General features: G+C 39.7%; 1 protein-coding gene across 6 annotated transcripts in view; it reads left to right on the top strand.

Annotated features, from left to right (window-relative positions):
* VEPH1 (ventricular zone expressed PH domain containing 1) overlaps window positions 1-16,782 on the top strand; it is a 242,823-nt gene that overhangs the window by 211,051 nt on the left and 14,990 nt on the right. For all 6 annotated transcript variants that reach the window (XM_004755625.3, XM_004755627.3, XM_013057757.2 and 3 more), the window contains one exon: window positions 7,350-7,467. In XM_004755625.3, the coding sequence (XP_004755682.1) occupies window positions 7,350-7,467 (118 nt within the window). The remainder of the gene's footprint in view (window positions 1-7,349; window positions 7,468-16,782) is intronic.

Genomic DNA, 16,782 nt, shown 5'->3' with positions numbered 1-16,782 from the left:
GTAGTTTATACATCTCCAGGAATGCATACATTTCTTTGTTTGTCAAATTTGTTGCAACCGAGTTGTTCATAATATGTTCTTATAATTGTTTATGGTTTTTTGGTGTTGGTTGTGATCTCTTTCATTCATGATTTTATTTATTTGGGTCCTTTCTCTTTTCTTTTTGTTAAGTCTGGCCAGGGGATTATCAATCTTATTAATTCTTTCAAAGAACCAGCTCCTAGTTTTGTTGATTTGTTCTATTGGTTTTTTGTTTGTTTGTTTGTTTCTATTTCATTGATTTCTTCTCTGATCATTATGATTTCTCTTCTCCTGCTGGGTTTAGGCGTTCTTTGCTGTTCTTTCTCTAGCTCCTTTAGGTGTAGGGTGAGGTTGTGTATTTGAGACCTTTCTTGTTTCTTGAGAAAGGCTTGTACCACTATATATTTTCCTCTCAGGACTGCCTTTGATGTGTCCCACAGATTTTGAACAGTTGTGTTTTCGTTATCATTTGTTTCCATGAATTTTTTCAATTCTTCCTTAATTTCTTGGTTGACCCATTCATTCTTTAGAAGGATTCTGTTTAGTCTCCATGTATTTGGGTTCTTTCCAAATTTCCTCCTGTGATTGAGTTTTAGCTTCTGAGCATTGTGGTCTTAAAATATGCAGGGAATGATCCCAGTCTTTTGATACCAGTTGAGACCTGATTTATGACCCAGGATGTGATCTATTCTGGAGAAAGTTCCATGTGCACTAGAGAAGAATGTGTATTCTGTTGCTTTGGGATGAAATGTTCTGAATATATCTGTGATGTCCATCTGGTCCAGTGTGTCATTTAAGGCCTTTATTTCCTTGTTGATCTTTTGCTTGGATGATCTGTCCTTTTCCGTGAGGGGGGTGTTAAAGTCCCCTACTATTATTGAATTATTGTCAATGTGTTTCTTTGATTTTGTTATTAACTGGTTTATATAGTTGGCTGCACCCATGTTAGGGGCATAGATATTTAAAATTGTTAGATCTTGTTGGACAGACAATTTGAGTATGATATAGTATCCTTCCTCATCTCTTCTTATAGTCTTTGGCTTAAAGTCTAATTGATCTGATATAAGGATTGCGACCCCAGCCTTCTGATATCCATTAGCATAGTAAATTGTTTTCCACCCCCTTACTTTAAATCTGGAGGTGTCTTTGGGTATAAAATGAGTTTATTGTAGGCAGCATATTGATGGGTTTTGTTTTTTTATCTATTCTGATACCCTGTGTCTCTTGATTGGGGCATTTAGCCCATTAACATTTAGGGTAACTATTGAGAGATATGAGTTTACTGCCATTGTATTGCCTATAAGGTGACTGTTACTGTATACTGTCTGTTCCTTTCCAATTTACTACTTTTAGGGTCTCTCTTTGCTTAGAGGACCCCTTTCAATATTTCCTGTAGAGCTGGTTTGGTGTTTGCAAATTCTTTCAGTTTTTGTTTGTCCTGGAAGCTTTTTATCTCTCCTTCTATTTTCAATGATAGCCTAGCTGGATATATTATTTTTGGCTGCTTGTTTTTCTCGTTTAGTGCTCTGAATATATCATGCCAGTACTTTCTGGCCTGCCAGGTCTCTGTGGATAAGTCCACTGCCAATCTAATATTTTTATCATTGTATGTTACAGACTTCTTTTCCCAGGCTGCTTTCAGGATTTTCTCTTTGTTGCTAAGCGTTGTAAATTTTACTATTAGGCGACACGGTGTGGACCTATACTTACTGATTTTGAGGGGGGTTCTCTGCACCTCCTGGATTTTGATGCTTGTTCCCTTTGCCATATTTGGGGAATTCTCTACAATAATTCTCTCCAATATACCTTCTGCTCCCCTCTTATTCTTCTGGAACCCCAATTATTCTAATGTTGTTTCATCTTGTGGTGTCACTTATCTCTCGAATTCTCCCCTTGTGGTCCAATATTTGTCTCTCTTTTGCTCAGCTTCTTTATTCTCTGTCATTTGGTCTTCTTTATCACTAATTCTTTCTTCTGCCTCATTTATCCTAGCAGTAAGAGCCTCCATTTTTTATTGCGCCTCATTAATAGCTTTTTTGATTTCAACTTGGTTAGATTTTAGTTCTTTTATTTATCCATAAAGGGCTTTTATCTCTCCAGAGAGGGTTTCTCTAATATCTTCCATGCCTTTTTCGAGCCCGGCTAGAACCTTGAAAATCGTTATTCTGAACTCTAGATCTGACATATTACCAATGTCCATATTGATTAGGTCCCTAGCCTTCAGTATTGCCTCTTGTTCTTTTCTTTGTGGTTAGTTTTTCTGCCTTGTCATTTTGTCCAGATAAGAATATATGAAGGAGCAAATAAAGTACTAAAAGGGTGGCAAAGACCCCAGTAAAATGTGCTTTAACCAAATCAGAAGAGGCCCCAAATCATGGGTGGGAGAAATGGGATAAAAAGAAGTTCAGAAAAAAAATTTTAGAAAAAAGAAAACAAATTTTAAAAAATATTAAAAAGAAAAATATATATATATTAGACTGGAAACTAGAACACTTAATTTTGGGAGTATTTTGGTCTCTTAGAAGAAACTACCTCCCAAAATTTTAAAGAATGAAAAACATATATAAGGGTAAACACAATGAAGGGATGGAAAATGCGTATAAAGATGAAAAAAAAATTTTTATATTTCTAAAAAAGGAGTTGATAAAGTAATTTGGTTGGGAGAATAAAGAAAAAGAAAGTGGAGAGATTTTGCTCGGGCTGGAGACTAGAACAAGCCCAGAGCTAGATTTAGGGCATATTTTGATCTATTAGAAGAAGTTGTACCCCAAATTTTTTAGAAGAAAAAACCCTACGTGTATATAAAAAATAAACTTAGATACAATGAAGGATAAAATGTGACTATAATAATGAAAGTTCAAAAAAGAAATAATGAAAGTTCAAAAAAGATTTTTTTTTAATGAAAGGTATTGTTAAGATAAACTAGTTTAAAAAACGTTAAAAGAGGAAAGCGTAAAAGTTAAAAAAAATTTAGAAGAAGAAAAAAATAAAATTAAAAAAAATTAAATTAACTGCAAGACTAAGGAATCATGGGGAGAAAGCCATGAATTCCATGTTTTGCTTTCTCCTCCTCTGGAATTCTGCTGTTCTCCTTGGTACATGAACTTGGTCCTGGCTGGATTTCTTGTTGATCTTCTGGGGGAGGGGCCTTTTGTAGTGATTCTCAAGTGTCTTTGCCCCAGGCAGACTTGCACCGCCCTTACCCGGGGCCGGGCTAACTAATCTGCTCCCGGTTTGCTTTCGGGAGCTTTTGTTCCCTGAGCTTTCCATAGAGTTCCGGAGGATGGAAATGAAAATAGCGGCCTCCCAATCTGCGGCCTGGAGGAGCCAAGAGCTCAAGGCCCCACTCCTCAGTGCGCCCTCAGAGAAGAGCACCTAATCACTCCTATCTCCCTGGCCTCCAGCTACACTCTGAGCTCACTGAGCCTGTGACTGGTTCAAGGTAACCCCGAGCTGAGAGCTCACTCCTCAGCTCTGTCTCTGTAGCCAGATTCCCCACTCTAATACCTGTGAGCTCTGTAACACTCAGACACCCCCAATCCTTCTGTGACCCTGCGAGAACAGGGGCCATGCTGACCCCGCGTGGGCTTCACCCCAGTTTAGCCTCTGGAGCAATGTCCCTCAGTGGAGCAAACTTTTATAAAAGTCCTGATTTTGTGCTCCGTTGTTCCACCGCTTGCTGGGAGCCGGTCCCCCCCCCACCCCCCGTGGTCTATCTTCTCGTCGCTTTGGATTCACTTCTCCACCAGTCCTACCTTTCAGAAAGTGGTTGATTTTCTGTTTCTAGAATTGTTGCTGTTCTTCTCTTCGGTCTCCTGTTGGATTTGTAGGTGTTCACAATGGATTGATAAGATATCTAGCTGACGGGTGCCTGGGTGGCTCAGTGGGTTAAGCCTCTGCCTTCGGCTCAGGTCATGATCTCAGGGTCCTGGGATCGAGCCTCACATCGGGCTCTCTGCTCAGCAGGGAGCCTGCTTCCCCCACCCCCCGCCTGCCTCTCTGCCTACTTGTGATCTCTCTCTGTCAAATAAATAAATAAATAATTAAAAAAAAAAAATAAAAAATAAAAAAATTAAAAAAAAAAAAGATATCTAGCTGATCTCCTGCTACCTGATGCAGTCTTAGCCTGTTACTTCTCTGCCATCTTGACTCCTCTTCCTCCTCAGTATTGATTCTTATTGCTGCATAACAAATTACCAAAACCTAGAAACTTAAAACAATATCTGTTATCTCACAGTTTCCTTGGGTCAAGAATCTGCTTGTGACTTAACCGGGTCTTCTGTTCAAGGTCTCCCTAGGCTGCAAAAACCAGATATTGGTTTGGCTATGGTCTCATTTGGAGATTTGAGTGGGAAGGGTCTGCTTCCAAAAGTTCTTAGGTTGTTGGCAGTTACTATTGATTTGGGGTGGTAAGACTATAAAGACTTGGGGCTTGTACTAACTATTGGCTGAAGGCAGCCTTTATGTCCTAGAGGAAACCCACACTTACCTGCCAGGTGTAACTCTCCACAGGTATTTCACAACATGGCAGCTTGCTTCCTTAAGGCTAGCAGAAGAGTCTTCCAATTGCATCTGCTAACAAGATAGGGGTGTGTGTGTGTGTGTGTGTGTGTGTCTGTGTGTGTGGTACATATGCATATATGAGCAGTGTATGTGGTGCATGTGTGTGTACACATAATAATGTAAACATGGGATTGATATCTTACCATCTTTGCCATTTTCTCAGAAGCAAGTCATAGGTCTCTTCCACACGAGGGAAAGGGATTAGATGAGGGGATGAATACCAGGAGAGGGGAATTATAGGGGGCGATGGAGGGGGAGTCACACTAGGGTCTGTCCACCATAATCGCAATAAACTAGAATACTCAGAAAGGGACTATACTTAGATATGAATGCTTTTTTATTGTTCTTCTGGAATCTAGTTGTTTTAAAAGAAGCTTAGAATTCTTTTAACAAAACAATTTTAGTTCCCTTGTATTAAAAAAAAAAAAGCCATATAAGCGATCTTGGGCAAGTCCTGGGAAGCTATAGGACCCAGAAGGGTAAAGAAGATAAGTAAGAGAGAGAAATAATGACATCAAGCACAATCAGAAAACCAAAACTCCAAAAACTTAGGTATTACTGGTTGACGGGTTTTGTTTGCTTATTTGGTGATTGATTCTGCTGTAATTTTCCAACAATATTTGGAACTACATGTATTTCATCTGTTTGTATCCAAAGTTGGCTGTTACAGCTGATTTCAACAGTTCATAGAATTACCATCCACCTTCTTCAGTCAATTCCCTTCGCACAACACCTAATCCTCTGAAGTAAGCCTGCTTTTGACTTGAAGTGCTTGAATACTGGGATGTAGCTCACCATCTGTCCTAAACTTTTCAAGTAACTTTTTGCCAAGACAAATGTGGATTATAAGCAACAACCTGGGACATTTCTGGTCTCAGAACAGGAAAAATAAAGGAACCCTTACGTATTTTAAGTACTTTGTTTGTTAGTGGTGTTTGCGGTGAATGAGAAATTGATCCCTAGTTGTGTGAGAAATAGAGAAGTGATCTGCATGCCTATGGCCAAGCATAGACTTCAGAGACTTAGCAGTTTTGAAACTGATATTTATGAACATCTGCTTTTCCCCCATAAATTTTAATATAGATTTCATCCTTTGAAACCTGCAAAACTCCCAGGTGCTTCTTCAGTCTTTATCTTGGGAACATGATTAAAAAAAAAAGGTATTAAACTTTAGAATTTAAAATGCTGTATTCAGCATGTTGAGCCTTCAAGATGTCCAATCCCAGAACACAAGCCATAATGGTCTTAATAAAGAGTGCTGAAAAGTATTTATTTCTAGTCCCAGTTTATGCTTTTCATTATTCTACAAATATTTATTTAATGCTTGCTTATGTGATAGGCATTTTTAGTGCTGAGATCATAATAGCCATTATAACAGAGAAAATCCGTGCCTTCATTGTGTTTATGTTCCAGTGAATATAAATGTGCTCTTAAATAATCCCCTTTAAATGTTCATAATACTTTCACGTAGGTCATTGGAAAACTTTACATTGGGCTTGCAAGCTGTTGCTGTGAATCCATTCCTGATGCTGGACTAGATTCTGGGACTACAACTTTGAACAAAGTGGATATTCATTCTCCCAAGGAGCTTAGAGTTTGGCATATTTATCACCTCTGTCAAGAAATGCAGACCTGGGAAACAGGAACTTTGGAGCAGAAACTAGGAAGCCACTTGTCCATTCTCTATTTTAGATCCATCAGAAGCAGCTCACACAGTGCTCCATCCCTGGAGCTTTTGGGCTTACGCTGTTACTCTGGGTAGAAGATCACAGCATGTGGACCAGAGGAAAGGGAATAAAATCTCAGCTCAACAGAGGACAAACACGTCCGTCAACTGAGCACGTGTAAGGCTAGCTGGCAAAGACATTAAATCCCTCTTAGGAAAGCAAGTTTTTAAGAGTGCGGTTCTGACCACCCTGTAGCAGAGGCTACAAGTCATTTACATAATAGGAAAGCCTCAAGAGGACAGTAGAGCTATTTAATTTGGTTAGGCTAATTGTATTCCATCCATTTACAGTGTAACGGAACCTCTCTCCTCTGCCTCTTAAGCAGGAATACATTGGCACAATGCCACGGGGCACATAAGACAAGGACAGTCTTCTTGGTGCATCAATTCAATTCAGCTATTGGGAGGGGGAAAATTAATTAATTTACTGATAAGTAATTTAAGACATTATTTTCCATTAAAATTAATACAGCCATATCATGGAATATAATGCAAGATTTGCATATAATCTTAAGATAAAAGGTAGAACTGAAACAGTGCCAGAGCCAAGGACTGAGGGATTAAGCCTTCTCCCACACATTTCCCATCAGCCCCCTGCAAAGCCAGCCTAACAAAAATAATTTTTTGATACGGATACTCGATTCTCAACTTTACACAAACTGTACATGAAAGACCAACTCCCCCGTAGCATTCCTTTCAACCACAGTGCCACATGGCTACCCCTCCCTTTTACCCCTCTAATGTCTGGGGCAGGCATTAGATGCAAGAAAATGCTGGGCCACTTCAGGCCTCACCCCCAACCCTGGGGCCCCCCACGCTCACTGCCCTCCGCATTGAGAGAACTCCCTTGGAGGGGCTTGAGATGGCTGTGGTCGTGCAGGATGGGCCAGTAGAGGTTTTCTCACTGCTCCCTCCTTGTCCTTAGCACCAAGTCTGAGTACTGGCCACCCTACTCCCATGTCCCTTCTTTCAGTCCCAGAATGCTACGTAGCAGGAAGATCAGCTTATGGGTTCTTTGTGCTTTGTGTTCCTGGAACAGGATCTGGACCAGGTACAGCTCCATCTGGAAGAAGTGAGATTCTTTGATGTATTTGGCTTCAGCGAAGCGGCAGGAGCGTGGCAATGCTTCATGTGCAACAATCCCGAGAAAGCGACCGGTGAGAGACCTCTCCTGTCCACTTGCTGCTCAGAATCGCTCGTGCCCCTGGGATTCACAGGGACCTCTGAGCCCTGCATTTCTCGTTGGCCTTCGTCTCACATCCTATGTTGTAATAATACACAGGGATGCCTGATCGCCTCTGTCTTGTGCTGAGAAAGGTATCTCACCAAAGTGGGAGTGAGAGAAAGGGAAGATGTGGAAAGGGGGAGAAACATAAGCCAGAAACAAGCAAGAGAAGCGACTTCCTTATCAAGGAAGCTGTACAGACTGTTTTGCCCTGAAAGCATTCATTTCAGCTCAGGTGACCCTGAGGGTTAGAGAAAAACAACCAACCTCTCAAAAGCCCTGAAGGAAGGAGATCAGACTGAGGGAGTGAATGCAGGCACCGACCCTGTCATCTTGAGGTCATCCCTCACACTCCAGTTTCGTGATGGAGCTACATAAAAAGTGAAACTTTTGAAAAGTGAGGATGTGAGGAATACCTTCATAGCTGTTATTCGCCCTCTCACTTCCTTCTTGTTGCCCAAGGAATTTGGTCTACTGACCTTGCCTAAAAGTACAATTATTAGTGAATATGAACCCAGCCCTTGCTAAATGTGTTAGGTATAGTTCATTAACATTTACAATGATCTTATCAGGTTGGTACTAACATTATCTCCATTTCACTGATGGGGAAACTGAGGCACAGAGCAATTTGATTAACTGAGGTCACACAGGTAATAAATGAACAATAGTAGGATTTGAACCCAAGCTGACTCCAGGGGCCATGGTTAAATTCTACCGCTCTGCCTCCTCATTACGCGTGTCCCAATCAGACCAGTGGAATTAGGTTGGTAATATGTCTGTCTTCAGAAAGTTATGCTGTCCTTGGAAATGGACTATTTCATCACTCACTTGCCTTCTGAGAGGACCCAGACTTCTCAACATGGACACTGCTCACAAACTGCAGTTTCAACTTAGAGAACAGTGTTCAAACCCCGTTGAAAATCCACTTTTTAGGTGATCCATTTGCTAGAGAGCCACAGGTGACACCCCCCCCACCACCACAGCCCTTATATCTGTAACCTCCATTTTAGGATTTGGGGGCCTCTTAAAGATTATCCATTGTGGCAAGTCTGTTCTCTTGCTAACTGCTGAGAAGGTAAGGCTGAATGGAAATAAATGTCTTTATTTGGCCAGATGGGGATAAGAGGGGCTCTCGGAGAGGGACCAATTAAAAGGTCTTTCCCCACAGAAAAGGCTGTGGCTGGAGGAAGCTGGCACTGAAGGATGGCGGCCCCTGTGAGGCACAGATTGTTGGCCCATTACAGAGTCTGTGTTGAGCTGATGCCAGAGTGAACACCCCAATTTTAATAAGTTATTTGGGCAAATAAGAAATTGGGGAATTGAAAGTCTCCATTATAAAACTTTATAATTAAACCTGACTTCACCTATGAAAAAGACAGGGCGTGAAAGAAACTTTATTTGAGAACATGGCAAAGTAAGGCACTTATCTTAGGTGGCTCTGAGAGACCCTTAAGAATTCTCATTCCAAGTCAGCTGAGTCCTTAGTTCAATAAACATTTCAGCATTTCTGGCCAATGGAGGCCTCCGAGAAGGGTCTGGAAGTTAGAAACACAAAGTGTTCCTTTAATATATGTTTTCTCAAATTCGCTGCCATACTCTTGAAAAGGACATTTTGCAATTTACTCTTTCTTACTTGTGTTTCTCACTGTTAAATATAGACTGAGAACACACAGAAATAAAGACTCAAATAAGGCCAAATATTTTATAACAGAACATATTGAATCAAAAATGTTTGGCCCCAAAAACTTCCGTGTGCTTACATTTCTTTGCTCATTTCCTTTTGCTACATAAAAGGGGATGCAAGCCTGCAAGAAATCTTATTTTAAACTATAATTTTCACCAAGAACTCCCGATTCCCTGAAAAATTTATGTAGGTTGTTGATTTCATCTTGTTTTGATACAAGGGTATAGGTTATACATTTCATATAAATGCAAGGTCTGACATCATACTGCTAACACATTATTCATGGAGATGATGGCTGCCTTCATGTTCTTCAATTGTGAGTTTAAATATGGTCAAGGAATAACTAGGAATATATATTTTATTGTTTGGTTACTCACAACAAGCATAGTACCTGTGTCCCGCTGTTCATTTATATAAGTATGTGTATTGCCTTGGTCAAATGTCTTCTACAGGCTGCGGCTTTGGACAAAATATGAGTAAGGTGCAAAATCTCCACTCTGAAAGGATTCAGAATCCAGTTAGGGTCAGACAGCATATATGGAAAAGTCTAGCAGACACCCTCGTATGTTTATGGCACACAATGAATACTTGCTGAGTGAGTGAATGAATGAATAATATTTGGGAATGGCAACATCAGATACACCTCAAGTGTTAAAATAGGATGTTTCAAAACTGTGGTTATGTGTTAATCAAATCAAATATATCACTATACGATACCCAGTGCATTGTGAATCTGGTAAATGGAGGCTGGTGCTTCTTTCCTCCTTGAGAGAAGTCAGTAGATATAAAACAAGTGACCCACTTCCCTAACCTAGCACCTGACATACTGGGCCTGAGTCCTGTTACCATTCTGGGTTTTAATCAGTGCCCCTGAAGGATCCACATGCCCCTCACAAGGTTTAGCCTCAGAGAGGATGGGGTTTAAAGAAGCAGAGTTGGAGTCTAAGGCATAAGAAATTTTTTAAATGGATTTGGGTTTTTTTTTAAGTACTGACAAATGATACAACAATTGCTGTCAAGTATTCATTGTTCCAGTATAGAAAGAAAGATGCTATTCAGTATCTCCATAAGTGAGGAAATTTCAATTAGACTTCAGGAAAGACATCCTAAAATATAAATCCTTCTTAACAGTGTGTACCCTAAACTATGGGACTCATTCAGAAATTGACAGAAAACCATCTGGCTTATGTGGTCGCCTAAGTATATTCCCTTCTTCAGATCAAAATCTTATCACCCGCTAACATGCTTATCAACATACAGAAATTCACAGGCATTTAATATCTACTAAGTCAGTAAAATGCACTTTGAATCTAGTTAGGTACAGATGAATTCAGAGGAAAATGAAGGCTAAAATAGGCTAAAGATCCTAAAATTATTATAATTACTGTCGTTTATCATGTTAACTATGAGTTAAACATTTTTCTCATTATTATTGACTCCATTTTACAGATGAGGAGACTGAAACACAAAGAAGTTAAGTAATTTCCCCGAGGTCACAAAGCTACCAAGAGGTAGAACCAAGATTTAGTGCAGATTAATTCCTCAACCTGAAATTTCCACCTCTTGGGCAAATCCAACTTAAGGACATGGACTATTTGAAATTCCAAGACTGATTATTTCACAATGTTATAATATCTTCCTCCCTGCTGACTTATTCCACTTAAAGAACAGAGGCTTTGGTGTGATCATGTGTGGGAAATGATTACGTGAGGGAAATGGTTACAGTGAAAGCTATTTCCAATCCCTCCGATTGCTGATTCAGTTTCCGATAATCATTTTATAAAAGTACAGAGTCCACAATTAGCAAATCACTGGAATAACTCAAGAATCCTCTGAGATTTGCTTGGTGGTGTTTATTGCCCATCCCTGTACTCCTCCTGAATGAGAGAATCGAGATTGAGCAAGTGAATAGAACAGAACAGAACTTCCTTCTGGAAAACCAAGCAAATCCCCTTTATCAGTTGGCCTCATGTCTTGGAACTGCAAGTGCATGTTAGCAGTAACAGTGAGTCAGCTCGGCCATCCTGGAACACATCTGGCTCTCTGTTCAGTCACATTTGTCAAAAGGAGGAGGAAGAACTAGGTCGTGACTTTCACTCTTATTTCTTGAGACACAGGGGATGCCTTTGCTCTTACACCCAACAAAAAATAACTTAGACATCTCGGTTTTGGCACGGGTGTCCTCCTCTGTAAATCAGATTGCTTCCCCGTGTGATTACTCACTTAGTCACTAGATACTTGGATGTTGAATGTATTTGTCCGTAGGAGGGCTCCTTAGCATATGAAAGAAAATGAAAGCATGTCTTTTTTCAGACGACCTTCTTTCAGGATTGCTCTTTAGAACTTGATTTCAAATCTTTGTGCTATAAAACCATGCTGTTTTATCACACGGCCAAACAGAGATGGTTTCCAAATGATAGCAAATGAAGAAAGGCCTCTTGTGAGGAGATTTTCTTCACACCTGCTGGGTAACTGGTAATAGCCTTTGTGGCTTTTGCTCGCTGGATGCCTTCAGCGTGGACTGGCTAACTCTCCACTCAGATGCCCATGCGAGAACAGGCTTATGACCTCCGAGGTCAGAGGCCGCAAATAGCTTTGTGAGTCCATTAATATGAAACTTTCCCATTGAATTTCATGGTCAACATTCACAGTACTTTGGAGGTGACAAGAAGAAAGCCCCACTTTGGATTTGTGTGGTGGTAGGTTTGTCATGTGAGGCCTTCCCTCCTTCTGTATATGTTAAAACACTGTCTTATGTGCTCAGTGTTGTTTGAGCACCAAAAGCAATGTGCTGCTTGTGTTCATATTTATCTACTGCTAGTGACTACTGAATACGCATTCCTTATGTCAAACCGAACCCCAGCTTGTTATTTAAAGATACTTTCTATTAATGACAAAATACACACATATTGACTCAGATAAATCATTATCCCGAAATCATTTTCCTTTTCCTCCTCTTCCCATTTTCCTGTTTTATGCCTTTCTGGCATGGGCATGCCTCGCTCTTTTAAACCTTCCCCCACACACTCACCTCTCTCTCTCACAACACACACATGCTTGCACGTGGGCGCACACACAGTATACGCAGACACACCACCACCCCAGATAATAGATCTCTCTCCTCTGTTCTTTCCGTTCTTCTGGGCTTGTTCTTATCAACCTCCCCCACTGAACAATGAAGCAGGGGCGATTCTTCATCCTTGTATGCTCTACTCAGTACCCAGTGTACAGTAGTGCCCAACAAGTATTTGGCGTATGGATGGACTATTGAGTAACTCGTGGATAGTGTAAGTGATACGATGACTATGGAAGATAGAGGATTTGTTGTGAAATGTAAATTTCAAATCTAATGCTTTCTCAAAATTAAATAAACCCTGAACTGAAATCATAAAGGAGCAACTTTTGCGAAATAAATGTTTTAAAGAAGAAAATGTTGCTGTACATGGGATTTTAACATACCCAGATCTAATGTTTTACTGAAAGCTTTCAATACACACATACACACAGAGTCCATAGAAAACTTGCTAGTAACATGAGAGCCTCAGTGGGAAATAAGCTGAGATCAGTAACCTAGCCCCCTTCAGGGCTTGATTTCTATTCTTCGTCTCCCATCACTACCTAATCCTTCTGCCTTTTCATGTCAGGTCAACAATCTTATCTTGAAATAGGATAAAACTGTCTGATAGGCCTTATACTGGCAGTCAAGCATAGTCCCCCTGTGGTTCTCCACAATAAATCATCGCACATGGAAATGTGTCCTTTTCCACTTGGAGAATCAGTTGATTCCAGCCAATCTATGCAGGAGGAAAAACATGCTTTCAAAAGGCAGACTAGAGTGAGTAACTCAGTCTCTTATCGCTACACAGGCATAAGATAAAGTTGATTTAAAAAAATTTTATGTCCCTCCAAAATAAAGCACTTAATATATTTCAAAGGAACTCTAGTCATCACCTTTCAGAGTAACCCTAACTTATTTATTTACCTATATAAACACATTAGGAAAGAAATTTGTTTTTCAGCCACACACTCACCTATATAAATGACATACAGGTGCTTTTAGCAGCCACAGAAATTCATCAAATATCTCAAGAAGGTGGTGATATTTTGTGAAGGATCTCTTCCTTCCCACCTTCTTGTACACATCACCCTATCTTACATATTCTGTTTCTTCTTCCCAAATGAATCCTTCCATTGGCTTTTTTTTTTTTTAACTTATTTTATTTAAACTCAATTAGTTAACATATAGTGTAACATTAGTTTCGGATGTAGAGTTCAGTTATTCACCCACTGCATGTAACACACAGTACTCATTAAATCACGTGCCCTCCTTAAGCTCATCACCTTTTTATCCCATCCCCCCACCCACCTGCCCTCCAGCAACCCTGGAATTAAGAGTCTCTTATACTTGCCTCCCTCTCCAATTTTGTCTTATTCTATTTTTCCCCTCCCTTCACCTATGATCCTCTGTTTTGTTTCTTAAATTCCACATATGAGTAAAACTATATGATAATTGTCTTTCTCTGATTGACTTATTTTGCTTAGCATAATACAATCCAGTTCCATCCATTTTGTTGTAAATGATAAGATGTCATTCTTTTTGATGGCTGAGTAATATTTCATTATATGTATATAGTATATGTATATCTTTCACCATATGTGTGTGTGTATATATATATGTAACATATAGCTAAATATAAAGAAGTTTTTACATATAAAACTTTATCTATATATATCTATATATATTATATATATATTTATATATAAAACTTTTCTTTATCTATTCATCTGTCAGTGATCATCTAACTCTTTCCATAGTTTTGCTATTGTGGATATTGCTGCTATAAACATTGGGGTGCAGGTGTCCCTTTGAATCTCAAGATTTGTATTCTTTGGGTAAATACCAGTAGTGCAATAGCTGGGTTGCACATAGCTCTATTTTCGACTTCTTGAAGAATCTCTATACTGTTTTCCAGAGTGGCTATACAGCTTGCATTCCCGAGAACAGTGTAATAGAGTTCCTCTTTCTCCACATCCTCATCAACATTTGTTGTTTCCTTGCTTAATTTTAGCCATTCTAACTGGTGTTATATCTCATTGTGGTTTTGATTTGTATTTCCCTGATACCGAGGGATGGTGAGTATTTTTTTTCATGTGTCTGTTGGCCATTTGTATGTCTTCTTTGGAGAAATGTCTGTTCATGTCTTCTGCCCATTTCTTGACTGGACTATTTGTTTTGTATGTGTTGAGTCTGTTAAGTTCTTTATAAATCTTGGGTACTAGCTCTTTACTGCTAAGACATTTGTAAAAATCTTCTCCCATTCTGTAGGCTATGTTTTGTTTTTGTCAACTATTTCCTTTGATGTGCAAATCTTTTTATCTTGATGAAATCCTAAGTTCATTTTTTCTTTTGTTTCCCTTGCTTTGGGAGACAAGTCCAGCAAGAAGTTGCTGTGGCAGAGGTTGAAAAGGTTGCCAACTGTGCTTTCCTCTAGAATTTTGAAGCATTCCTGTCTCAGTTATGCCTTTCATCCATTTTGAGTTTATCTTTGTGCATGGTATAAGAAAATGGTCCAGTCTCATTTTTCTGCATGTGGCTGTCCAGTTTTCCTAACACCATTTGCTGAAGAGACTGTCCTTTTTCCATTGGATATTCTTTCCTACTTTGTTGAAGATTTGTTGGCCATAGATTTGGGGGTCCATTTTTGGGCTCTCTATTCTTTTTTTTTTTTTTTTGAAGATTTTATTTATTTATTTATTTGACACAGAGAGTTCACAGGTAGTCAGAGAGGCAGGCAGTGAGAGAGGGGGAAGCAGGCTCCCTGTTGAGTAGAAAGCCCAACACGGGGCTCAATGAGGGGTTCAATGTGGGGCTCAATCCCAGGACCCTGAGATCAAGACCTGAGTTGAAGGCAGAGGCTTAACCCACTGAGCCACCCAGGCGCGCCTGTGCTCTCTCTTCTGTTCCACTGATCTATGTGTCTGTTTTTGTGCCAGTACCAAGCTGTCTTGATGTTTACAGCTTTGTAATAGAGCTTGAAGTCCAGCACTGTGATGCCCCCAGATTTGGTTTTCTTTTTCAATATTCCTCTAGCTATTTGGACTCTTTCCTAGTTCCATAAAAATTTTAGGATTATTTGTTCCAGCTCTGTGAAAAATACCAGTATTTCGACAGGGATTGCATTGAATATGTAGATTGCTCTGAGTAGCATAGACATTTTAACAATGTTTATTCTTCTAATCCATGAGCATGGAATGTTTTCCTATTTCTTTGTGTCTTCCTCAGTTTCTTTCACAAGTGTTCTGTAGTTTTTAGAGTACAGATCCTTAACCTCTTTGGTTAGGCTTATTCCTAGGTATCTTTTGGTTTTCAATACATTAGTATATTGGATTCCTTAATTTCTCTTTCTTCTGTTTCATTGTTAGTGTATATAAATGCAACTGATTTCTATGCCTAGATTCTATATCCTGCCATATTGCTGAATTCCTGTATGAGATCTAGCAATTTTAGGGCAGAGTCTTTTGGCTTTTCCACATAAAGCATCATGTCATCTGCAAAGAGTGAGAGTTTGACTTCCTCTTTACCAATTTGAATGCCTTTTATTTCTTTTTGTTGTCTGATTGGTGAGGCTAGGACCTCTAGTACTATGTTGAATAACAGTGGTAAGATTGGGCCTCCCTGTCATTTTCCTGACCTTATGGGAGAAAGTTCTGTTTTTCACCCTTGAGAATGATATTTGCTATGGGCTTTTCTTAGATGTGTTTTTTATGACATTGAGGTATGTTCACTCTATCCCTATACTGTGGAGAGTTTTAATCCAAGAAAGGATCCTGTATTTTGTCAAGTGCTTTTTCTGCATCAATTGAGAGAATCATATGGTTCTTGTTCTTTCTTTTATGTATGTAGTGTATCACATTAATTGATTTCCAGATGTTGAACCATCCTTGCATTCCAGGAATAAATCCCACCTGGTCATGGTGAATAATCCTTTTAATGTATTGTTGGATCCTATCTGCTAGTGTTTTGGTGAGAATTTTTGCATCCATCTTCATCAGTAATATTGGTCTGTAATTCTCCTTTTTGACAAGGCCTTTGTCTGGCTGATCCTGCCAGTCAGCCTCCCATGTTGCAGCCAGAATGGTCTCTTCAAAATGCAGCTCCAATAGTGCCACTCCCCTGCATGAAACCTTACAACAGCTTTCCACAGCTCTTAGCTTAAAGACCAGATTCTACAATATACCCCTCACAGCCTCACATGCAATGGTCTTTCCCATCCTCTGCAGCCTCATCTTTTCCCATATATCATCTATTATTGTCTCTCCACTCAGGCTAGAAGGATCTTCTTTCAGTTTCCCATATACGCCATGCTTCTTCCTGTCACTTCCTCCCCTCCTTATCTGGTTAATAGAGATCTTAGCCTCCCCATTACAATTCAGATTCACTGCCACAGAGAAACCTTCTATGACCTCCCTAATACTCAGGTCCTCAAAGCCCTTCAGACTTCTACTCATGACAGTTGTTACACCTGCTGTCTTGTGTTTTTATATGTGGTTATTTGATTAATG

Source organism: Mustela putorius, unplaced genomic scaffold, assembly GCF_011764305.1.
Source record: "Mustela putorius furo isolate JIRA1106 unplaced genomic scaffold, ASM1176430v1.1 tig00003834_pilon_pilon_pilon, whole genome shotgun sequence".
NCBI lineage: Eukaryota > Metazoa > Chordata > Mammalia > Carnivora > Mustelidae > Mustela > Mustela putorius.
This window is presented reverse-complemented; position numbering and strand designations above follow the sequence as displayed.